Source organism: Cupressus sempervirens, chromosome 1, assembly GCF_028749045.1.
Source record: "Cupressus sempervirens isolate cs-2001-9-10 chromosome 1, ASM2874904v1, whole genome shotgun sequence".
In the NCBI taxonomy this organism is placed as follows: Eukaryota; Viridiplantae; Streptophyta; class Pinopsida; order Cupressales; family Cupressaceae; genus Cupressus; species Cupressus sempervirens.
Window position 1 is genome coordinate 393,180,348 of NC_143118.1, and position 26,175 is coordinate 393,206,522.

The window sequence follows — 26,175 nt, forward strand, 5'->3', positions numbered from 1 at the left end:
GAAGACTGATTTTTGTCCTTAATCACACCAATTTTCAGTGACCCAAAAGCACATGAAATAGTTAATTTTGCTTTGGTGTGAGGGTGGGGACTTAGGCTATCATTTATATTTGAGAATGTGAGAGGGTTAGAACCCAACAAGTTCATGTTCCCATTTGATTGAGGGCTGGTCGATAATGACCTTCTCTCATGCCTACCTCAAAAAACTTTTAATGGTTGACCCTTGCCATTCTCAATTCAATTTGTCTCCAATTTTGATTTTCATCCTTACCTTTCTTTTGGATCCTTCTTCATGATCAAATTGCAATGGCTTTCATGTCTAATTGAAAGATTGATCAAAGCATCAGGTCTGATCTGCACATTTTTTTGGAAGTTCAATCTCTTCTTGTTCACTCAAACCTAGCCCACCTTATAAAAAATCTTGCTTTACACCTTTGATCTTCATCTCCAAGCCACAAAAATATTTGACACCAAAAAGTCTTCAAAGTGGAAGGAGAGAAATTTTGCGATGGATGTCTCAGCTGGAACAAAGGGTGCATGGATTCCAACCTGCTCCTAATCCAGCTAGAACAAGGGATGGTTGGAATCCGACCTTCCCTTGTTCCCATCTCATTAAGGCCTAGATCTTTTATAGTTTCACCATCTTCATGCAATTTTTTTCTCATTTTCCTTCATTTGTCATCCCATTTGATTCTCCCAAAGCCTCATATTTTCACTTCCCATGGTTGCATCGAGTTGGTTTTCATCTATATTCAGTTTCATCCATCAACTCTTAAACTTAGTTCAGATTTTGAAGTTCAAAATCTCTTTCTTGTTCATTTGTCTCTTCCTTGACTTCAAAACTGACTTGGATCTCATTTTCACATCAATGCCACTTAGCTTTATCTCATCAAACCCTCCATGCTAATTCTTATTCACCTACAAGACCTTAATAGTTCTCGTTCTCCTTCACTTTTCAAGGCTCGACTCCCTGATTAATTCACACTGCCAAAACTGGATTCTGTAAACTAGAAACTCAACTACCACTAAACCTAAGACAACAAAGGGAACTACTCTACCGCTAGAGGGGGTCCCTGTTTGCAATGGGGTTATGGTGTGAAAACATCACAACAGTCTCTCCACAGCTCCACCACCTCTACCACCTGAACCGGGGATGCTGCCAGGTTGCTTGCTAGATGGGAAATGCCATTACATACTGATTGCAACCTTAAACATTGTGGAAACTAGTTTTCCTTTCATAAGACACTCCTTGAAGATTTCAATTCGCCTCAATTTGTATATCAGCGCTCACCCCACCACCACCACTCTGCTGCTGTCCCCATTTCATCTCCTTGCCTTCCCCAAGTTTAAGTTCTTGATCCCTAGCTCTCAAAACCCATCCCCTCATCAAGGAACTCCATAAAACTATCAAAAAATGTCAAAAACACTACAATAAATTATAGAGAGCTCATATGGAAATCACTCAATGTTATTTGTTGTTCAATTGACAAACTCTGTCCCGCCATTGTATTTATACTCATGCATCTTTTTAAAGTATCATAAAAGTCCAAAAAGAAGCATTAGGAAAAGTTGAAAAAACCATTACATTTCACCATGTTTCATGTAGATGTTTGTAATAATTTTGTTATAAGCAAGGCATGGCTAACAATCCAACATAACAAAGTGGTACCAATATCTGGTGTACAAGTGCCTAGAAAAGAACTTAGAACATAATCTTTATCTATGACAAAAAACATTTTATTGTTTTGGTTATTGAGTTTTCCTTTTACTTTTACCGGTAGTTTATTTATAGGTTCTAACATCCATCTGTGAATGTATAGAAACCCAAACCCAACATGATAACATCGTGAATGTGTTTCAGCCCATACTGTATTATGTTCCTTTAAATATTTTTAGTGATATGATACTCTGTTAAAACTCAATTGGATGAAAAATGCACCCCAAAACACCTCCACTAGAAACTTACATCTTTTTTAAGCTTGTCTTCATGAATGGAAACATGTACAACAGTACAAGCGTCTGTGAAAAAGGTCCAAGGGGTTATTACTCTTATTCATTGATTGAAATTGAAAATATTTTACAATATAAAATAAATAAACAGCATATGCAACCATTACTTTTTCATTTTCAATGAATTGATCCCAAATAGATTGGCTAACGACTGCTGCATGATAGCTGGCCTGTTCAGGGAAAGCAAGAGTAAGTAGTAGATGGAAGCTGAAAGGTATCCAATGAGGATCATTATAGATGACCATTTGGTTTCTAAATTGGACCCAACAAAAAGGAAACAAAAGATATGGTCTCCTCACATATCCAGATGCCATGTAGTACTCCAATCTAGAAACTGTCAAGGTTGTGGAAATGTCATGAACCTGACCCAATATCAAAACAAACAGAAAAGGCAGAAAATGAAATTGTCTTTCAGCAATTTCATTCTATTACTTATTGCCAATGTCAAGAACACAATAGAAAAGATTTCACAATACCACATAGAAGCAGCAACAGCTTACAATCGATAACAGTCGTGGAGATTAGTGTAGGCAGCTATTATGCCATAATAATACTTTGTTAGTTAAGGGGTAGAATAATAAAATTGTTGTTTCCAAACAGTGTCAGTTAGTGATGGTTGGTTGCCAACTGTCAGGCCTATGCGTATCCGTGACAGAAGGAAGCAAACACTTGTTGTCATTGTGTTGATGAAGATTATAATGTTATGAAGAGCTATATATTTCTGCCATATCTCTTTGTATCTCTGTACTGTCTTACTTAATTCTCTCTGGTTAATATTGTATGCTGATCTATGCCTGGTATGACTGTTGAATGGTTATAGTTGCATTATGTTGGCAATGCATCTGAGATTAGGCATCTAACAACGAGGAATACTTATCATCAGCCTGACCACTGATTTCATTAATAGTCCACATCAGCAATACAAATGCCATGGTATGGTAACAATGGCTGTTATAAAATATTGCTATGAAATATTAATATTGAAGTAAGTCTTGCTTTATGCAGGAACTTGGTTCGATACAAGCAGGAATGAGGATCCACCACGTATGCAGACTCAAGAATATCGATTAAGGCAAGACTCATAGTTATGATATATGGAGGATTGATTAGAGTAAAGAAATGAGTTTATAAACGATCAGCCCATGTAGATTGGTAATAACTAACCATAATAATCCGCAGCAATTAAAAGAATTGTATTGTTCACTAAGCAAGTGATTAAGAAATAACAAATAATCATTAGCACAATAAGGAGATGTGATCTACTTATAAGACATGTCTCTTGGGCATTCTAATACAACCCTTCAAGCTTTTAAGGTATTTATGAGGGATTGAATGGATTGGAAATGGGAGGCTGGCAAGTACAAAATCTGTCTGGCAGATCAAATCAGGGATTACAGATTGTATTCATCAGATCAATAAGTCCACATTTATGTACTGCCATCAAGGAGAAACAGAAAGTTGGTAGGCTGTAAGACATTTGTGCATCAATATGATTGACAGAATATTACATCTACGAATAAAAGTCCAATATGTGGTCCAGTATATATATGCTGTAACTTCAATGTATATAAATTTGTATCTATTCATAATCTATTTGAAGTTAGCATATTCATAGCCTATTCCCTAGTCTCTTGTTATAGCCCCTTTTGAGGACAGATAGGTTGTAGGGAACGGCTGGAAAAATTCCTCACAAGGTAGACATGTATTTCTGAAACCCCAAGGGCATGGTCCCAAGATAGGTATGAATATGTGTTTGGGAAACCTTGAATGAATCCACCTGTAGATTGAATAAGTACACCCTGTCCTTAGGGTTGAGTTTGGAGAGAAGTAAGAAAGTGGGCTTAAGTATGTTAACAGTAAAACATATTATGAGCCATTAACTGATGTATAGAGAAATCTACAAAAACTAGATAAATTGCCATTTCCAAGTGCAAACCAAACCCTAGTTGGGAATTTTAGGGTAGATCAAGTACTAGTTATGACCATTACAGTAAAAAAATTCAAAACCAGGAACAATTCAAAATCCATTAAATACAATGATGGGTTGTCTATTATTCCATGTTCTATGTTTGAGGTAGCAAATTGAAGAAGAGCTGAGTTTTTTGAACTCCAGAGAAAAAATTCTCTGCGAAACATTCCTGTCCATTTCTTAGCAACACCCATTAATCCTGAATTTCATCAAACACCAAGTTTTGTTTAAGCTAAAATTGATGATTTATTTGTGTATTTTCAGAGTTTCACATTTTCATCTCTTCGATGTTTTCATTGCTTTTATTTAGAATGAATTTCATTTCTGCGAAGAGTGATTTAATATCTTTGACCATATTCATTGTATACTAATTTTATGAAATTAATCTTTATGCATCATATCTGTGTACACTAATTATATTGCATTAAGTACAACTGAAACATCCAATACAATTAGAAATCATGTGTTCATTTTGTCTTCATCTCTGCCTCTATTCTCAAAGCAAAAGAGAAAATATGCAAAATAAAATGCACAAGAGAAAGGGACGTTAAATATCCTCTAGTCGTGTCAAATAATTATAAAATTTAAAAAGTGAATCAGGAAAGATAAATTAATCCTACCATTTTCTCAATATGGCTTAGGTCATTTTCATCTATTGGGATATTTTCCAAAACGTGCCTGACTGGGTCAAAATCCTGCATTGAGAGAACATAATAAATCAATGCAAAATTAAAAAATTTAATCAATTTAGAAACTTACTCATCTATGAACATAAATGAATCAGGGAAATAAATAATTTGTGTTGAAGTTTACAACAAACGGTGGAGAGCAGATGTGGATGCTAAAACTGGAAGTTTAATGATCTTCCTCCATTGGCATATTCATCAAGTTTTCTTCCTTGTATCCTTGGAGTCATTAGTTTTAGAGGCTTCTTGTTATGTTATTATGGATTGTTAGCAGCCAGTGATACACACAAAGAAGAGCTGCTACAACTTTGAAGAAAATTTGGCAAACCCTCAAAACTTTTGCAGATGAGCGTGACGCCCCAAAATAAACTACAAAAAGTCAAGACTTTTGAGGAGAAAATCACCAAACGCTGAAATTGAAGTTTACAAAGCATAGTTTTTTGGGAAAAAAAGGATAGAAACCCTATTATAAAACTTCATAAAACCCAAAAGAATTTAAGGGAAAAAATTAATTAAAACCCAACCAGATAATCTTATTAAAGCCCTCCTATAATTTTTTAAAGGCACCCAACAGATAAGTTTTGAGGAAAAATTATTAAAATCATGTCGTCCAAAAATACCATCATCCTCGGCAAATAAACTAGATCCAATTAGAATTTAGGTGTCCAACACATGGTGAAAACTAAATAAAACTCAAATCCCAGAAATTCCTAATAACAAAAATCCAAAAATTGGAGTAGGGTTTTGTTTCCGAAATATGAGAACATTATGGGCAGATATAAACAACCATCGAACAAAAAGAAACAGCACACAGAAAACAAAAACAGATAAAATCGTGCTTTCGCAGGTCACCAAAAAACGGACAGGTTAGAGAAACCGAACTGTGCTGGTTAAAGATAAATTGCGTGGGTCTAAAAACCAAGAACTTGCAGATCTAAAAAAATGGCCACAATGTTGAGAATGTTAGCATTATAGTAAATTGAAGCATATTCTATAAGTAAATTTATTATGCGATTATATATATTGATAATAAATCTGATTATGGAAATCCATTTATAAAATATATATATATATATATGTAACGATCAATTTGTGTTTGTATTATATTCATCACGGATCATGAATCGGTTTCCTTGATCAGTTATACCATATCAACAATCACATATTATATGCTTCCGTATACAAGTCACGACTGCATTGAAGAGTTAATATAATCACCGATCATTCTTGATCTCGGGTTGTTATGAATTGCTGCCTTTCTAATCATCGCCTCAGTATGTACTGAGGCATGACCACGTAGGGTCACAACACTACATGATCATGTCTCAATGCATATTTGTATGCATGATTTACTGCAGACTTATATCAATCAACACGGCAATATATATCTGTCAGTCAATTCAGAGCAGCACACATATACATACTTAATAGAAGAAAAGGCTGCACAAATAAACTCTTATAAGGATTACATCAGAATTGAAATACTATTTAGTTAGTCTCCACCAACAACGATCAGTTAAACTTTAAACACAAAATGTAAAACAAAATCCTGTTGCACGCCACAAAATGCAGAGAACCAATGCCTGAACAAATGCTTAGGAAAAAGGAGCCGCACACAAGCTCTCTTTCCACTGCAAGTTAAAATATGCAATGTTGTGAATACCTCACCGACACAAAAACGCAAGATTTAGCAAAACACCCATGAGAAAGAAAAAAATGCTCTAGAAAAATTAGAAATCCTCGATTTTTGCAAGGACCTCCGCAAGAATATCCTGCAAATAACCCTTTCTCCGAGCCATGAACCAAGCAGTTGCGGGTTTACAGACAAAAGGCCGTGACCACAAAAAATACCTTCATAAATTTCTGCCAAAAACCAGTGACAAACCACACAGAAAGAAACCCATGAATTGCAGACAAGGAGCTTTGCAAAAAAAAAACTTAGACTAGAACTTGTTTTTTCAAGAAACTGAAATAAAAACACAATTCTTTCGAATTTTTTTAGAAAGATAAACCTCCCAAAATCCTAAGCCCTCCTGTGAGGGAGTCAGAGCCAAACCTGATCTGATACAATGAAAGTTTAGAAAACTAAACAATTGTATTACCAATACATCGAATACATAAAGTTTACAAACACTATAAAAAGCGCCAACGAAAAGCAAAATTGTCTAAATAAGAAGGATGACTAAAAATAGAAGTGATTAAAACAATTCAAAAGTAAAGCCTCAATAACCATTAACAACTAAAATAAGGATCTGAAATTAGTAAGAATCTTAAATGCTAAAAATAGTCTAATAATGTTATGTTTTATTTTGGTATTTGAGTTCTTATTTTGCTGGGTTGTTTAGGTTACAACTTTCTACTACTGAAGAAGCGAAAGCCCTGCATTTATTGTGTGGGCTGCCAATTTATTTTGGGGCATCTGAATGCAAGGGAATGGGAAGTGCTAAGAAGGATGGTAAGGAAGAAGGCATTGGTACCAAATCTTTCAGAGATTTATTGTCACTACTGATTGCCAATTGGTTTGTGAAGGAGAAGAATTTTTGGTTCAAGATGTAGAGACCATTCCAATTTAGGGCGAAAATAAGGTGCAACAGGTGGGCATGTGGTTAATCTCTCTCTAGATCCTAGAGAAGTTGAAAAGGAAGCATGCAAGCATTAAGTCAGTCAGTATTTTCATTATCTATTTGCCTATTAATGCTTTGCCTTCCAAAAAAAAATTATGACACCATTTTAGCAACTATTTGGTGGAAGAAATGTGGTTTATATGTCTTTTTGTCTTTCTTTACGGGCCTTAAGTTGAATGGCATGCAAAAACGTGTTAGTAACAAAAGATTCTTCAATGTGATAAAGTCATTGTTTGAAGCATTTGCTAGTGGTCCTATTATTACAATAATAGATAAGACGTCTATTATTAGTTAATGGTTATCTTGTAAATATCTTTAGCTTTAGTTTGCTTTCGTTTTTTGCTTTCTCTGGAATAGAATGTTTCTATTCTTTACAATCGTTTCCTAAGGAAACATCGTCTCTTCCTTTTGTATAAGTTGACCTTTCGGTCTCTATTATTAATAAGCAAGTATTCACCAATTACCTCGTAATATGGTATCAGAGCTAAATACTTAAATTTTTTCGGAAAAATTTATAATTTCTTCTTGAAATTATTTGTTTAAATTTTTCCAAATTTATTTCAGTTAAATTCTCCAAAACCCACCTAGGGTTTTCTGCTTGGAGAAATTCCCGAATTACAGGTCTGCAAATTGCATGAAAATCGTGGTCGTTTTGTACCATTCTTAGCTGGTATCTAAAAATCGCGATTTCTTTTGCCTAACATCTTCTGCAAATCGCGTTTTTTTATTGGTATTTTTTACCACGGATTGTCTGGTCCTTCAGACTCACGGCTCTGTGTTTGGTGAAAATCGTGGCTTCTCTCTTCAGCAAGCTCATGTGGTATCAGTCGCGGCTCTGCGTTTTTTTTACAAACCTTTGCAAATCCGCCATCATTTGGAGGTCACACTCTGTCTTGCAACGTCTCAGTCTCTAATCATTTGCTGGGAAGCAGATTCGACCATTTTTCATCAAGAAATCTGAAGTTTTTTCAAGTTTTTTTTTCAGCTAGGGCCCTTTTTTCGAAACCCTAATTTTTGGGGTCGGAAAAAAAATTTTGTTTGCAGATTCTTGGTGGGTTTTTCGAGAGCTCAACTGGGTTGTTGTCCATTTTTTTCTGGGTGCCTCGATTTTTGTGCCTCGATTTTCAAGCCAGCGAATTCAAAAAATGACAGCAGATTCCTTCTGGGTTTTTTGAGCTCTCTTCTGGGTCATTCTCTAATTCTTCTGGGTCTTCCGTATTTTTGCCTCGAAGAACGTGCCTTCACAGATTTTCACAATTTTTCATTGAAAAACGTGCCATGGCATCTCTGACAAATATTCTGCTCGAGCATAATTCCAAATTCAATGGTCGCAATTATGGAACCTGGAAGCAGCGCATCATCGCAATCTTCGAATATCGAAACACCGATCAACTTGCTCTGGGTGTTACGCAACGTCCAACTTCTCCGGGTCCTGATCAAGATACATGGGATCTGAATAATCGAGAGGCAGTAATGCTTCTCAAACTATCCGTAGCTGATGACCAGCTTTCTCAGATTCCATCCGACAAGACAGCGGCCGAAATCTGGACACATCTAAAAGGTCTTCATGAGACTTCCGACAAGAGCAGAGCCTTCTTTCTGAAAAACACTCTGTTTTCTATTGTCATGGATGAGCGCACCTCGCTCCAGGCACACCTGAATCGGATTCAGGAAATCCGTGATCAGTTACTTGCCATCGGTCACAAGATGGAGGAAGAGGATATTGTGGTAATCACTCTTCGGAGTTTACCAAATTCCTATGAGCATTTTATCGAGACTCTCAACATCACATCTACTGGTGTTGATCTAAAGTTCACTGATCTCTGCACCCTGCTACTTCAGCAAGATCGGTGGAAACAACAGTTCGGTAGCAGCTCCAGTTCCACCTCCACTGAGCAAGCCTTTGCTGCGAAATCCTTTCAGAAGAATAAGGGCAAGTTTTAGCAACCATCTCAGCAGAAGTCTTCTGCTCCAGCATCCGATGGTACCAAAAAGAAGAACATTCAATGCAACTATTGCCACAAGTATGGTCACATGAAGGTTGCATGTCGGAAACGCTTAGCTGCCCAGTCTAAGCAATCAGGTTCGCAACCCAAAGCGAACAGTGTAGAGCACACTGAGCAAGCGGAATCTGCCTTTTATGCCTTCGTGGCTAAAAGACCCGCAGATCATGTGCAGTCATCTGCCTGGTACATTGATTCAGGTGCCTCTCGACATTTCACTCACCGCAGAGACTGGTTTATTGACTACCAGCCTTATTCAGATTCTGTTATCTTTGGTGGTGGAGAAGAGTACACGGTTGTTGGTAAAGGCAACATTCAAATTCAATCTATTGAGGAAGCTCATATTTCTTGATGTGTACTACGTTCCAGGGATGGAACTAAATCTACTCTCGGTCAGTCAATTGTATTTCAAATCCAGGATAGGATGTTTTGAAGTCATCCACTAAATGGGTTGAGTTGTGCAATGTGCCCAGTCATTGTGGCTTTTGTTACCTCAAGTGTTGAAACCTAGGTTGTCGGTAAGGGTATTGGCACAGGCATAGGTATGAGAACCCAATCACTGGGTACATGCAAAATACATTGGCCCTTGGATACATGGGTTTGGGTACATCCGTATATGCATGTTTGTATAGTGTATATACTATTATACACACACAAACATATAATACACATAAAATTTAAAGAAATATACACAATTGTAAAACTAAAGACATTTGATAGTATGATATTTCATCACTGATCAATGCAAAATGCCAAATGCCAATTGATAGCTCAAAACTTCAATATTATGTTATATCACATTATCTATAACATAATATCTTGTTTTAGGGTTTTTTGCCAAAAACAGGTTAAGAATTGTTATTAAATTTATTTGGCACTTTTTTCTATGGTGGGGCATGGGTTCACCCCAAGTACTCTCAAGTGCCCCCTAGGTATGTTGTGGGTGCGTGGGTGCACACCCACACCTATACCCAATGTGCTTAGGGTGCACCCTAGGTGAACATGTACAAGTGTTGGATCCAATATGTTCGTAAGAATGGAGTGAATATTGATTGTTGGATGCTTCAATAAAATTTATTGGGTGTTTTCTGGAAGGGTCTTGTAAAGTGATTTGGCCTAGTTCAATTGCTTTTCATTTAACCATATTAAAAGGAGTGGGGTCTATCCATTCTCTTGAATCCTTCTTTGGGGCAGTATGTTGTTAACAATGTTTTGTCTTCTAGTTGCAAAGTCATTTGGATTAAATTAAATCTTAAACCGCAGTAATAGTAGCATATTTCTTTTTATACAATCAACAGGTATAATTAAAGAGCAAAAATATGGAATCAGTTGGCTTTGAATAGGCAAAAGATTCCCTATACTATGGGTGGGGATTTTAACATGATTGAGAGTAATCTAAATAAGTTTGGAGGTTGTAAGTTTGATTGAAAAGCAAAAGAGAAAAAGGGGACAAATTTAAGAGGAAAAAGAATCTTGTCAATCCTCATGTGGGTTGTCAAGGAGGTACCAAAGGTATTTGATTTACTTTGTCTAATATTCAAAAGGCTAATCCAAGGATTCTTCCTAGACTTGATTACTTTATAGTTAATAAATCATTTTCTGCATACCTATTTTTCATATGATAACTAGATGCAAGTTGTATCATTGCTAATGTGTTTGATCATCACCCTATTTAGACTGGGTTGTTTCCAATTTCCTATCTACCTAAGTTTCATTGCAGCTTTAGAGAGCTTTATAAACTGATTATCTCTTGTTTGAAAATTCGCCTTGTAATAACATCTTTTGGGTCTTAAAATTTCAAAAGTTTTTAAGGGCTCGCATTAGTACATGGAGTAAAACTATTGAGACCATAGATGCGAAACTTGCAAAAAACTCTCACAGATAAGCTTTTCTACTTGATGAATCTTTGTGACTTTCTTGCCAAAAACTTGCGCCAAAATTTTACAAAAGCTTGCAAAGTTTTCAATAAAGACTTGCCAAGTTTGCACAACCACTCAACGAGTCCATGTTAAAATACTCAGCCATAGCAGTATAATAGAGTTTTGACATCAAAAAAAAGTTTCATTTCATTTTTTATTTTTTCTTGTCTGTTGCTCCCGCCACAAAAAACCCTCTCAAGCTATTGCAAGCTCAATTGCAAGGATTTAAGTATATTTGCTTTTTTTTAGATCATATTATGTCCTTTTTGATGCACCTATGCTTATAGAAACTCAATAATGGCCTTTCCTAGGTAATGAACATGATTTAGCAGCATTTTTTAACAATGTTTTTAAGATTTTTTAATTATTTCTCAAGAATCTCAACCTTTCTTAAAAAATTTAAACTCTAATACTTTTTCATTCTATTTTTCGAATTTCAACTATCTAAAATTATTTAAACTAATGTAGTACGTTTGCTAAAAAAATTTAAATATTAATGTGTAGGTTAAAAATTGATTGATAATGGCAATGAGATTCTTCTACAACTAGATTAGCTTTAGGGGTTGCCAGTGCTTCAATAGACACATGCCCATCTAGATATGTAGGCATCCATCCTAAAGCAGCTAGAGATAGGGCTTGAAAATAAGCCTTTGAAGGACCAGAACATAAAACTGTAATTTTCGTCAAACGTAAAAAACTAATTTATGGAGGCATAAACTCCTCAAAATACCACCTTACAAGCTTCACGAAGCATGATATAAGGGTTTGTGATAAGCCTAGAGATGAAATAAAAAGAGAAATTAATGCCTTGCTTGCTGCACAAGAAAAGAAATAATTACAAAGGGCAACGTCAAAAGTAGCTATGAAAGAAAGCATAGTTGAATCTCAAGCTGTTACAGTCAACCCTAAAAGGAAAAAAAACATTTAAGGTCATTGTGGGCTCTCTTCATGGCCCATGTTTCCACAAACCACCACCACCTCAGTCACTACTTTTACTACTTCTAGTAAAGCACCACCATCAGTGTTGCAGATCTATAGCTAATTATTTAATACACAACAACACACCTGGAGCACAACCATGATTAGAGGCAACTAGGTGGAATAGAGATGTGCTTCAACAATTAGACATTGCTTGTGTTGATTTATGGTACTTCAACAACACCCCATTTAATGTGGTGGAGAATCCATATTAGCTTAATCTGGTTGCTACAATAACTGTGGTTGGAAAAGGCTACAAGGCGTCTTCTCATGCAAACTTGAGTGGGAGCTTAGTCCAATTATTTTAATTTGTAAATGTTTTGAACTTTTTCCTTGTAATTTTGAATATTTTTTACTTATGATGGCTTTTTATTTTTAGAATGTAAACTAGATTTATGTTATTTTTTTATTTATAAAAATTAGTAATTAGTATTTGTTGTTGAATTTGAGTTAATGTTTATCAAAATTGTCTACTTAACATTAATTTCACTTTGTACTTCTAGAATGCTCACAATTGTAGTTGATTGGGCAAAAGAAGTGCTGGAAGAGAAAAGAATATAATGGAAAAAATTTGCCTGCAACATTCTTAATTAATTGTCTGGTTTCTTGCAAGAATGATGTGGTGTTCTTGAAATCAATGGATGCTTCCAACAAGGTTAAAACAGTCAAAATGAAAACGTTCACTCTAATGTTTAACCAACTTGTCATGGAGGTATAAATTGACAATGTGATGCAAATAATAGCCAATAATGCAGCATACTGTGTACCAGCTAATAGAATCCTCGAAGAGAAGTATACTATACTTTCTTGGGCAGTTTGTGCTACAACATGGCTCTGACTTGCTTTTGAGGGTATAGGAAAACTAGATCGGGTAAGACTGGTAGAGGATGCAAGGAAAATCACAAAATACATCTACAATCACCCTTGGATTCTTCACTTGATGAGAGAACACACCCAAAAGAAGGAATTGGTAAAAGCGGGTGTTACAAGGTTTACAATGAATTTCTTAGTGTTGCAAAGCATTCTCAGTTCTTTGACAGCTGTGTGACTTTGGGTGGTGATCTGAGGGAAGTTCTATTGTTTGTTATAGCCTTCAATGATTAAATCACTACCTTCTTCTCGATTACAATATGCAGGCTTGAGGGAACTGATAGTATCATTCATATTTGTAGTGTTTGAAAGAGTCATTGTACTCTTTGTTCTTATGTTTACACATAAACCTTCCACTAATTATCTTATTCTTCCTCTCTATCAGCCATCTTACTTTTCCTCTACCTCTAATTTGGTTGCTAGCCTCTCTTAATGTTGTCTCTATATTTTCTTTTCCCTCCAAAGCCTTCTAACCTCTTTGACTCCACTGGATAAATTGAATATGGACCTGCGGACTGGCAGAACTGATGTTCTAATACCAATTGTAATGTCCTCTCTTTAAATATCCCATACTTTCTTCAGTATAATAAGCCCTAACTCAATAATAGTTGTATAATTAATTGTAAGTGTGAATTTAACTCAAAAATTGCAGCCTGATTATTGAACAAAGAATTTACATTTAATTCAGAATAGATTTAGAAATTATATAATTTTTCTCCTTATTTCTGCTGTAAATCTTACTCTGATCTGCAGAAATTTATCTTTAATATAAAATAAAATATGATCAAAATCATCTCTAAAATCTGCCTAAATTAGATGTTTCTGTCCACTAGATAAATTATAAAAATTAAGGTGTTAATTCCCCAATTTTGGGTCTAGAGAGGTTTCGTCCTCAATCTGTTAGAAACATCATAACATAAAATAACATTGGCAAACATATTCTTCATTTGGCGCCTTTTGACCCTTTCATTAATTTAATTAATTTTCAGTTTTAATGATATTGCTTATTTCTCCTTGATCACTCTTTTCGGTGGTGATAGCTAAATTCTATATCAGAGGCCAGCAATCTCGGTTTTATTAGCAGCTAGGCAGCAATTCATTTATCCCAGAGCATTACAATTTCTCTGGTTGCCAATGCTCAGATATGCAGGTTCATAGGAAAAAGAAGGATATTGTAAAGTTCACTGATGGTAGAGTTTTTGACGATCCTAGTTCCTCTCAGTGGAGGAGAGTCCCAGATGATCTTGTTTATGATCACAATGGTTGGGGATTTTAGAAAAATATTTCTACTGTTAATTGCTCCCAGTAGTCTTTTAGGACTTAACTGTGGTCAGATTGATTCTTCTGATCCTATCTCGGGGATAAATGTTGCTGGTAACTCTGGTGCTGGTTCTACTATTAGTGTTTTGGCTAATTTCACTGTTGGTGTTGCTCCTGATTTGGATATTGCTGCTGTATTTTGTAATTTTGAGGCTGCTGATTGTCCTTTAAATGATATTCTTCCTGATGCTGTTGCTGATTTTGGTGAGGTGTTTATTAGCAAGGGGGTAAAAACATTTGGTGATGATCCTAAGCAATTGTAAGTTCAAGGCGCTCCTTACAGTGATACTGTTTGGATGCTTCGCCTTTGCCAGCAGCTCCTATTGGGAGTCATCTTGAATCCTAGCTTCAGGATTTTGTTGACTTTAAGGTCAAACCTTTAGAAGGCTGTTAAGAGAAAACTTAAACGGCAAGAGTTTGCTTGGTTACTGTTTTTGAATCTTGATAATTTGCTACATCAGTTGTATGCATCTTTTGATCCTATGTACAAACTGATGACCATGCTGATGGTTATAAGGTGGACTTTTTGATATTTTATTTCAGCTGACATAAATCTTTGCAGAGTATTTGTTATCAGCTCCTCAGAGGAGGCATATATGTAAAAATTTCCAATACTTTTGTTTAAATCTGTGTTATGCCAGTCATTTATATTTATCCTGAACTAGACAGATAAATTATCATAAAGTTTTAAATGGTTTCTACAATGCAGATTGAGGCCTTTATTAGTAGAAAACAACTGCATTTGCCATTCAAAGAATGCAAGTATTTGTTGAAGTGTGTAGTTTCAGAAGAATTTTTTTGAATTATCTTCACCATTTGCTGATTATCCTTACCTGCAGATACTGAGTTTGGTTAGTTCAATTGGCACTCAAGCTATATGTGTGTATGCTTCAGCTGAGTCTATTAATTGAAGTATGTTGTACTTATGCCATGTTCTTGTATGATGTTTCCATCGTTAATATGGAAGGCGTTCATCTTTCGGGAGCTGCTTCCTTCATGTATTGTTTATATCTTCCACTGCCAAGTTGGTGTGAAGTGGCACAAGTTTAATGTATGTCTTGGAATTCGTCATGAATTGTCTTCTACCATTCATGGCTTTCTATATGGATGTCCGTTCATATCTTTGAAGTATGCCGTTAATCTATGAATTCAATCACTGAAAATGCAAGATGAGTCATCGGCGCTTATAACCGCCGACCCTTTATATTCTGTGGAAGACTCTTCACCTTCAGCATTGCTTCGATGTATAAAGAACCAGAACATTGTATCTCAGCTGCGTGCGTGTTACTGTTGTCAGTTCTTTGCCTTGGATATGGCATCTTTCTATATTCGATGGAGGAGTCTTTTCGCATGTATTGTAAAAAATAAGGTGTATGAGTTTACCGTACGGAGTTTACATGATCTTTGTGATTGCAGTGGGAAGTTTTATCTGGTTGAAGGACTCATATATATTTTGTAACAAGTGCATATATTCAGTGTTATATGTATCAGATATTTGGAGAATATTTTCATACTTGATTATGTATGATCAATATATGTTTGTAAGCCATTTTCTGTATTAGTAGTGTCTGTGAGATACTCTTGACTTGTGATTATTCTGATTATTTAGGCAAAGTGATCAGTCTGTGAGTAAGGTGAAAAAAGCTTATTGATTGACTATTGGGAGTTATCAATCATAAGCGCAAGAATATTGTAATCATGTTGAGCATGTAATAAAGGAAATATCTTCCAGGTGTGGCTGGTTTTTTCCATCGAGGAGGAGGGATTTCTCAAAGTAAATATAGGTGGCATTTGCTATTGTATTTCTGACTATTCATTCTTAAATTCTGGTTCGAGAAGCTCAACACGGTATCAGAGCAAGTCTAAAGAAAAGATCCAGAACTATATCTCTTAAGCCTTGAGATATTCTATTCATGGAGATGTTTGTTGGCATTCATTGTGCAAGATAGTACGCATGCAGTGATATGATCATCGCATGAATGTTGGTCTGCAATTATTGTTCACTATTGCTAAAAAAGATAGTTGTGTATTGACCCTTTATCTATGTGTGTGCTGAGATCCTTCTTGAGGAAGATTAGACAACAGAGAGAAAAGTATTCTATGATTATACATTTGAATATTGATCATGATTTTTTGTTAGAACAATGGGAATGGTGTATGCTTTTAGCATTGATCTATATATTTTTCTTCACGATAGGTTGATTCTATGAATTATCATTAATCCCTATTGGTTGCAGGATGGATTGAATGATGAGAGATTGCATGCAAAGTCATGTAGGCTGTAGAAATGAACATGGAGATGCTGCTTGTAATCATGGAACTGAATTGGTGATACATTACTTCATTAAAGAGGAAGATCATATATGTGCTGTTTTTATGATTAAGTATTTTGAAAAGGAAGAAATGATATTCTAAGGGAGCTTGTGTGGCAAAGAGAGAATGCAAAAGCTCCTTGATTGGTCAAACATTGGAATCAATTAATTTATTGTGATATTCAAACTGTGAGTTTGCTGCCCCTGTTGAGAAGGAGTCTCAATTGAGAGGGAGTCTCAGCATTCAGATGATCTTTATGTTCTTTAGAGACTTCTTCTCTATGAAATAAGTTCGAGGTGAAATTCCTTGTCAATGAGTTCTTCTCTGCAAGAGAAGATCGAGAATCCCTTGTTCATGAGTTCTTCTCCACAAGAGAAGTTTGAGGTGAAATCCGCTGTTCCACCCTCTACGAGTAGGTATGGTGGATCCACCCTCTGAGAGTAGACATGGTGGAGGTGCATTCTTCTCTGGGAAAAGTTTGAAGTGAAAGCCCTTGTTCCACCATCTGCAAGTAGGTAAGGTGGATCCACCCTTTGCGAGTAGGCATGGTGAATATCATGGAAGAAATTCCATGATGTGGCACTTTTGTTTATTCACCCTTTGGGAAATGTCATACTGAGCTGACAATATTATGTTGAGAAAATATGTGATGAGATTATATTATTTACACTCTTTGGTTGCAGCTCCCTTGTGCTTGTCAGGTTGAGACACACCATGTGATATGAATGATCACTCTCTTGCTAAGAGGAAGGTTACAGATGAGATAGCTGTGATAGAGTTCCTTCATACCTCTAATAATATGCAGCAAGTTTCTCTGATATATACTGGTGAAGTTGGACTGTATGGGTTCTGACTGTCTTCAGCTGTTTCTCCTTTCCATGACTAATATATCTGGAAAATTTCTTGTTTGCTTAGGCATGTTCAAGTATGTAGCTTTAGAAGAAATTTTTTTATTATCTTCTACATGTGCTGATTATCCTTGCCTGTGAATACTGAGTTTGGTTGCTTCTCGCAGTGCTCAATTTATATGTGTGTATGCTTCAGCTGAGTGTATCATTTGAACTATGTTGTGCTTATGTTGTGTTCTTGTATGATGTTTCCATCTTTAATATGGAAGGTGTTCATCTTCCGGGAGCTGCTTCCTTCATGTTTTGTTTATGTCTCCCCATCGCCAAGATAGGGTGGCAGGGTACAGGTTTAAAGTATGTCTTGGCATTCATCGTGAATTGTCTTCTACTGTTTGTTGCTTTCTATATGGTTGTTCGTTCAAATAGTTTAAGTATATCGTTAGTCAATGAACTTAATCATTGAAAATGCAAGATGAGTCATCAATGCTTGTAACTGCCAACCATTTGTATTCCATGGAAGACTATTCACCTTCAGCATTGCTTCAATGTATAAAGATTCAGAACATTGCATCTCAGCTCTGTGTGTATTACTTTTGTTGGTTCCTCACCTTGGAAGTGGCATCTTTCTATATTCGATGGAGGAGTCTTTTCGCATGTATTGTAAAAACTAAGGTGTATGAGTGTACCATAGAGACTATGGCGTTGAGTTGTTCTCAGAGTTTACGTGATCTCTGTGGTTGCAGTGAGAAGTTTTATGAGGTTGGAGAGCTCATATATTTTTTGTAACAAGTGGATATATTCAGTGTTGTATGTATCAGATATTTGGAGAATATTTCCATACTTGATCATGTATGATCAATATATGTTTGTAAGCCATTCCTGTATTGGTAGTGTCTGTGTGAGATACTCTTGACTTGTGATTATTCTGATTATATAGCCAAAGTGATCAGTCTGTGAGTAAGGTGAAGAAGGCTTATTGATTGACTATTGGGAGTTATCAATCATAGGCATGAGAATATTGTAATCATGTTGAGCATGTAATAAAGGAACTATTTTTTGGTGTGACTGGTTTTTTCCCTCGAAGAGGGTTTTCCCAGGGTAAATATTGGTGTCATCTGTTATTGTATTTCTGATTATAGCATTTTTATATTCTGATTTAAAGATCTCAACAATACTCACCATTTATTATAATAATTATATCTAGCTGATACAAGGTAGAAATTCCAATTCCTCAAAATCTTATGAAGTTTAATGCTTACTGCACGCTAAAGTTTCTCCCATTTCAACATGAAAGATTAAATGACCTTTTGAAAGGATTAAATATTTACAAAGGTGAAACTAGCAGTTCACATAATAAATATTTCTGTTGAATTTTTTAACAATCTAACAGACATCAATTTCTCCCATAAAGTAGCCAGATATTCTATGATATGAATTTCAAGAAGAAACTTGATAAATAAATAGTAAATTTTTCCAACAAAAACCACTACTTCAAAAATAGAGACATTAAACTCAGCATGACAGCACCATTCCTGTTGAATAATTCAACAATCTAAAAGACATCAATTTCTCCCATTAAGTAGCCAGATATTCTATGATATGGACTTCAAGAAGAAACTTGATAAGTAAATTACTAAATTGTCAGTTTTTACAATAAAAACCACTACTTCAAGAATAGGGACATTAAACTCAGCATGACAGCACTAACAATGCATGGTCTCCAAGGCAAAAAATATTTGATATTGCTAATAGCATAAAAAGAAAACAATCCCTTTGCTACAAGTACATTCGGCACTAATCTCACTGATGTTGGCATGGTGTGATGGTTCAGTTGCAGTGTTGATACTCTTGCCATCAAGGTCAAGACCCACTGGGATGTCATTGTTGATTAATTATATTGGGAATGAGGTTCCCATTTGTGACCTCAATGGTTCATAAATCCAGGCAAAAAGCGTTAGCTTTTTTTTTTCAATTCAGCATCAATCTTTCTTAATAGACTGAAAAAATATTATTAAATATGGATTAAGCAGCACCTCTTCATAAAATTCTTCCTCAAGCTGTTCTACGGTCTGACCACGTGGCCCACTGTCATACAGAGAAACCAAGCCACTAGAAGTTGCTGAAAGAGCTAGCCTTTGGTGAGGAGGAACACCGGCCAGTGCTCGTGCAACAGCTGCTGCTGCGGCCGCACGAGCTGGGATCTGAAACAAACATAAATATAAAAATAGGCATAAATAATAGATACAACATGTCTTCCTTTTTTAAACGTACACTGTTGGTAAATTTGTAAAAATATATAATGTAAAAATTCTGCTACAGTCAACATAAGCAAACTAAAGAAACTCCAAAAAGGGGAAGTTCCTGAAGGATGGAAAAAGATAGTCAACAAAATTCTCATTTTCTAGCTTCCTCTTTAAGAGAATTTGAATAATTATTCAGTCATCCCATAGTTAACAAATTGTGCTTGCACCAAAATAGACACTTTAAAAAAAAAACTCAAACAGAAAAATTGTGATACAAATAAATAACTTCTGCCGTTCCATACAAATATATAACTTCCACTGTTCCATGCAAATAAAATCCCTATGTTTCACAATGTTTCCTTTTGGAGGGGATAAGCAAAGTGGCAAGGCAAAAAGAGAAATCCTAGAACTGCCTAGTCACCCATTTGGGTTTGGTCTTCAATTACAGCAGTTCACTTAGAAATTTAAAAAGATAAAAAGGGGCTTAGATCCCTCTCGGCATCTCAACTCTACGTTGGCCCTCTTTGCAAGGTTTCTATTGCAGAGTGTTGATGTGCATCACCATTTAATACCATATTTGGCATCGTTACAATCATGGAACTACTCTCAGTCATTTGCGTGTGCTGTGATTGTTTTTCTAATCATCATTTCACAATCAATAAACAAGTAGTGATTACTGCAACCTTAAAACATGAACCAATAGACATGTAAAGAATGAAAACCATGTTGGAACAAAAGTCAACTCTATTTTACAAAAGCGCATTGCAAATTCATCAAAGAATACCACTTAACCAAGAACCAAATTACTGAACCAAAAACAGGTTCAAAAGGATCAAATCTCCAATATTTAGCAAGTCTATCCAATGCAATTTTACAAAAGCCCATTGCAAATTCGTCAGGGAGTACTAATCAAACCAAATTCTAAAGTTATTGAGCCAAAACAGATTGAAATGGATCAACTCTCCGATTTTTAGCAAGTCTTTACAACTCTATTTTACAAAAGCCCAATGCAAATTCATCAGAGTACACCAATCAACCAAGTTCCAGATTCTATTGAACTAAACAATTGAAATGGATTAATTCTCCAGTTTTTAGCGAGTCTTTCCATATCTATTTTACAAAATCCCATTGCAAAGTCATCAGAAAATACCACTCAACCAAGTTCCAAAGCCTATTAAACCACAAATTGAAATGGATCAACTCTTAGGTTTTTAATGAATCCTTCAAAGTATGGCAAGACTTTAGTTTCAGCAAGTACGTCCAATTCTGAGCATATGAACTGGCCATCTAACTAACAGATTAAAATTAAGCCTTAATTGGACCTTATTTGGAGTAGCTGAATATGTCAACAAGATTTTACTAATTTCAGTTGCCCTTTCCAAGTTCTTGATGTGTAGGTCTTTCTTATTCTAAACTGGATCCAATTATTGTAGCTATGTTTATGACTAAATGATGGATTTTGGAAGTGTGAATTTGGAACTATTTTGTTCAAAATAATACAACTCTGCAAGTTTGATGTACTTTGGCAGAGGTTTCAGGAAGTTGCAAATCCATCTCAACTCTTATACTTGTCAGTCTCGGTCAAACAACAATTTTTCAGAGACGGCAGAACAACTACTGGCGAATTCAAATGGAGCATTCTGTTATTGCAAATTCTCGAAGGGTGTCATCTTTCTTGGCCATGACCCAGAACAGAAACTGTCTTGACCAGTTTATCCTATTTATTTGCCTGTGAACTGAAACAGAGACAGAAATTCCACCGTTTGATGATATGAAGTATCCTGTCAGCTTTCAAATGCCAGAACAAGCTCCATTGGTTAATTTTTCAAATTCCAATACAGCATTCCATTGATCTATGATCATTCAAAAAGTTAAGCCAAATCCAATCTATCTCACAGTCATCATTATAATTCAGCATTGGCATCCAAAGGACTAACAATATATCACAAAGCTACTAAATTTCAAACTAATTAGGCACTTCAATGCTAATTCCAACCATCTCTAAATAATGATGAAAAGCTAAGCTTTGTCGATTAAGACATTGTGTTTTTATCGTGGAGATCCGAAGTTCAAATCCAAATAGGCATTTAAAGTGGAATATTATGACTTATGGTCTTCCATAGTTGGCTTCTATTTTGGAGCTGACTTCTAGTGTGATTGCTTAAAAGAAACTTATGCTAGTCTAAAGATGGTCGAAAGATGGTCGTATAAGCAGAATATTTGCAAATAGTTGGCAATATCGGAAAAATAGAGAATCGTTCTGTCTTAACAAACAATAACAAAGAATCATTATGCCACCGTAATAAACTACAAATAACCCCTTGGAAACAATGCCAAACGATCATGATGCGAACTTAAGAGATTCCAAATAATCCGGATATTTTAAGCTGATTATACACATCAAAAGTAACTACGATAATTCTGATAAGAGGAACACATTCAATACACATCAAAAGTAACTACGATAATTCTGATAAGAGAAACACATTCAAAGCTCTCCATGAATATTACTCCAAATTAATAACATAAAAAGCGTGCTATTTTACAATGCCAATGCGAAAAACTATAGAAACAAAAAATTAAAAATACAATATTAGATGCTTTTCAAAACCTCAGTCTCAACTACTCGCAAAGAATCATTCAAAATCTTTAAAACAATCACAAATTATCACAATGGCAACGCGATAAACTGCCGATAGCCCCAATTCCCTAAATATTTTAAGCTAATTAAGCATTTGAATAGTAATTAAGATCTTCTTTCAAACCAGAAGAAGAGTATACCTCCGCCACGAGTACCACGCCAGAAAAATAATGCAGAAAATAAATTATTTTACAATGCTGTTCGCAATAACATTAGGAATTACAAAATTACAAGGCTGCCGCCAATTTAGTTTATTCAAAGGTTGAACTGAAAAGGGAGCATACCTCAGGCCGATCCGAGGTAGGCGACAATAAATTAAACGATCTGACCGAACTCATAAGCTTTTCTCCCACTTTTATGAGATCCATTTTTAAAGGGTTTCTAAGAAAATAAAGGAAAAAGTTCACTTGCAGGTCATGTGTTCAAAGTACCCCCTCATCCGCCCGACTGCATCCAGAGCATTTTGTAAATTCTGCTTGAATTATTCCCATTCCAAGCAAACATATACAGAATATGAATTATTATGCGCAGCCCTAAGTCAATGTAAGCAACAATGTCCAGTTTCATATATCACAACAATAAATGATTTCTGCATGCTGTTAGATTCTGTTAAAAGACATAACCCTTGGCACCGTCGAACCAGTAGTTGACGACGGTGTAGAAATGTCCACCTGTATTTGGCCCATCAGAGAGTTGAGCCAGTAGACGAAACCGGATTAACAGAGTGTTACGATTTATACGGCATACAATTTATAAATTGCGTTCCATCCCCGTCCTTCGACCTTCTGGCCAATACGTAGCGTTTATTGGCTTGTGAATAATTGTCAATATTGTTTTCCGTTCATGTTGAATATATTCCGACGCGAAGAAAGAATACCAAACGAGTGTCGATTTACATTCTAAAATGCGAATCCCAAATACAAATAGAACTAGGAGCGTCTAGTGCACTGTATGTCTCTAATGCTAATTTGACTAAAATAAATAAATTTATAATATTATTTCTAGGGGATGCTTATTTAACATATTGTATAGTTGACAAAATAATGAAAAAAAAATACTTACATGTGTATATAGTCTTACAAATGTTACATCAATGATCTATTTTAAGCTTAATAATATTTCTATTATTTGTACTTTAGTTTGCTTCTTTTTAGTTAAGAGTATTTAAAATGTTATTTGGATATGAAAAATAAGTGATATATATATATATATATATATATATATATATATATATATATATATATATATATATATATATATATATATATATAGAATTTGTTTATGAGATTGGATAGGTTGATCTATAAGTTAATTTCCTTGAAGACATGAGGTGGTTTCTATTTAGCGAATTAGCGTAAGATAGGTTAAAGTTAATTGTAATGGGGTTGTTAGGGTAATTTAGGGCATCGAGAGCAAGCTTTGTACAAAGAGACCAAATAGGAAATATATGGAAGCTAGATTTTGAAGAATATGATAAATAATAACAATACCAAAATTCAAGTAGCCTAGATGGGGTTTGGTTCGTGTCATAGTTTAAAAATAGAAAGGTCCATCTAAAAGGAGGTTCCAAAATTACTCTTAATGGTATACGACACTAAACTACTCCAAATTAGAACATGGGTAAATTCTTGAGGCCTATTTGGAGTTTATTGGGCAAGCTGGAGGAGTTCCAAATCTTACACATCTATCAAGAAGGTAACTCAATTATGGATCACCTCACAAATCAAGTGATTCAAATAATTAGGGAAGTGAGTGAATTCTATGTGGAGATTTTTAGCATGATTAAGAGGATGAAGCAACGAAGGGTATGTTAAAGTAAAGTATTTTGATTAAACTAATTTAATTAACTTTACTATGTTCTTAAGATTTCACTTCCATTCATTTGCATTAATCACATTTAATAATTATATTAATTTAGTCAATAGGCTATGTGTGGGAGCTTTGTTCCCGTAATATTAATTTTTAGGTCATTAAATTGTCAATCCTCACTGTATTTTATTTTCCAATTAATTTTTATGTCAATCACTTTTAACTATGGTTTTTCCTTTTTTTTAATCTTTTTTTTTAGTTTTAGTAGTTATTATGGGTTGATTTATACTTATGAGAAGAAACTACACACTTTAGCTATTATCTCCACTTTAACTCGTATTTTTCCCCTATTTATTTAACTTTTGGTTTTTTAATTGATTTAGATTTTATTTTTTAAATTAAATTAGTTTAATTTATTATTTAAATTAGTTTAGTTTTTTACTTTAAACATTAATTTTTAGTTTAGCCAAGATGATATTTGTGGGAGGAGTTGCTATTTTTAATATATATTTTAGCCGATAGGTTATTTGTGGGAACTTTGTTCCCTGAAATTGAATTTTTGACAGAAAAGTTGTCACTTTGACCGAAAAATTGTAAATCATTCTTGTTAATTATTTACTAGCCAATTTTTATAGGATGCAAATGGTTGTAGGATGCAAACTATCAAGTAAGGATGAGTCTCCTAGTGTAATGCAAACAAGGTACAGATCAATAATAGGAGGATTGCAATATTTAACTAATACAATGCTAGACATAGAAAATGCAGTTGGTAATGTTACAATATTTCAAGCAAGCCCTAAAGAAACTCACTTAGCATTAGTAAAAGGGATATTCAAATACTTGAATGGTACATCAAATTTTGGGTTATGGTATGTAGATCAAATGATTTCACTCTATATGCATACACTGATGTAGATTGAGCAAGTAATATGGATGATAGGAAGAGTACTGGTGGGGGTGCATTCTTCTTGGGAGGAAGACAAGTTTCATGGCTAAGCAAAAAATAGGATTACATTTGACAATCTACAAAAGAATGAGACTATGTGGCAACAACAAAAAGTTATAATCAAATCATTTGGATGAAATAAATATTGAAGGATATAGATATTGAATTTTCAAAACCTATTAGTATTCGTTGCGACAAAAAAAGAACAATAAACATGTCAAAGATTCCAGTTTTACATTCAAAGACAAAACACATTGCTATAAAATATCATTTTCTGAGAGAGATTGGAATATAATAGTAAAAAGGAACAAATAATAGACATCTTTATTGTTCCATTGGCTAAGGATACCTTTGAGTACCTTAGAGGTGTTCTTGGGGTTATGTCCCCACCTAATTTAGAGTAATTGATGCAATGATTGCATCAGTCTAGTATGATAAGAGCTTTATTCATTTTGAACTGGTTGATACTTTTCCTATGGTGGAGTAGTTGTTTTTGGAATTCAACAACTCTTATGTAATGATTTGGTACAATAGTGTATGTTGACACTTTGTATTTGTAGATTAGTTTGGTAGGTAAATAATGAGAGCACTTCATATTCTTAGATTGGCATATTGACACCTTTGTCATTGATGTCAATGGGGGAGAGTAATACATGAAATAACTCTTATATATAAGGGAGAGTAACACCTATGGGGGAGAGTATTCTAGAGAGTTGATGTCGATGTGGAGTATTTAGACAGTTGTCTTTAGTTGATGTTTTGGGGAGATTGTTACAAATTTATTGGTTGGCATTCATGGGTTTTCATCATATATTGTCATCAATGCTAAAGGGGGAGATTATTGGGATTAAGGTTGATTGTTGCCACTTGGATTGGATGCATATGCATTGTATTTATGACAAATTTATCATTGATGTCAACATATATGTGTTTAGGTATGTGATGGACAAAGTTTATGTACATCGCAGTAGCAATTTTGATTATTGCCACGAGTTAA

The 26,175-nt window shown here is 34.9% G+C and overlaps 1 protein-coding gene across 2 annotated transcripts in view; it reads right to left on the reverse strand.

Moving 5' to 3' along the window:
* LOC149577946 (coiled-coil protein) overlaps window positions 1-23,317 on the reverse strand; it is a 238,474-nt gene extending 215,157 nt beyond the window's left edge. For both annotated transcript variants that reach the window (XR_016364083.1, XM_089826739.1), the window contains exons 1-3: window positions 22,708-23,317; window positions 19,573-19,740; window positions 4,599-4,673 (exon numbers count right to left, since the gene is read on the reverse strand). Coding sequence is in view for 1 of the 2 variants with exons in the window: in XM_089826739.1 (XP_089682865.1) it covers window positions 4,599-4,673; window positions 19,573-19,740; window positions 22,708-22,791 (327 nt within the window). In the remaining variant the exon portion in view is untranslated. The remainder of the gene's footprint in view (window positions 1-4,598; window positions 4,674-19,572; window positions 19,741-22,707) is intronic.
* Window positions 23,318-26,175: the final 2,858 nt, after the last annotated feature.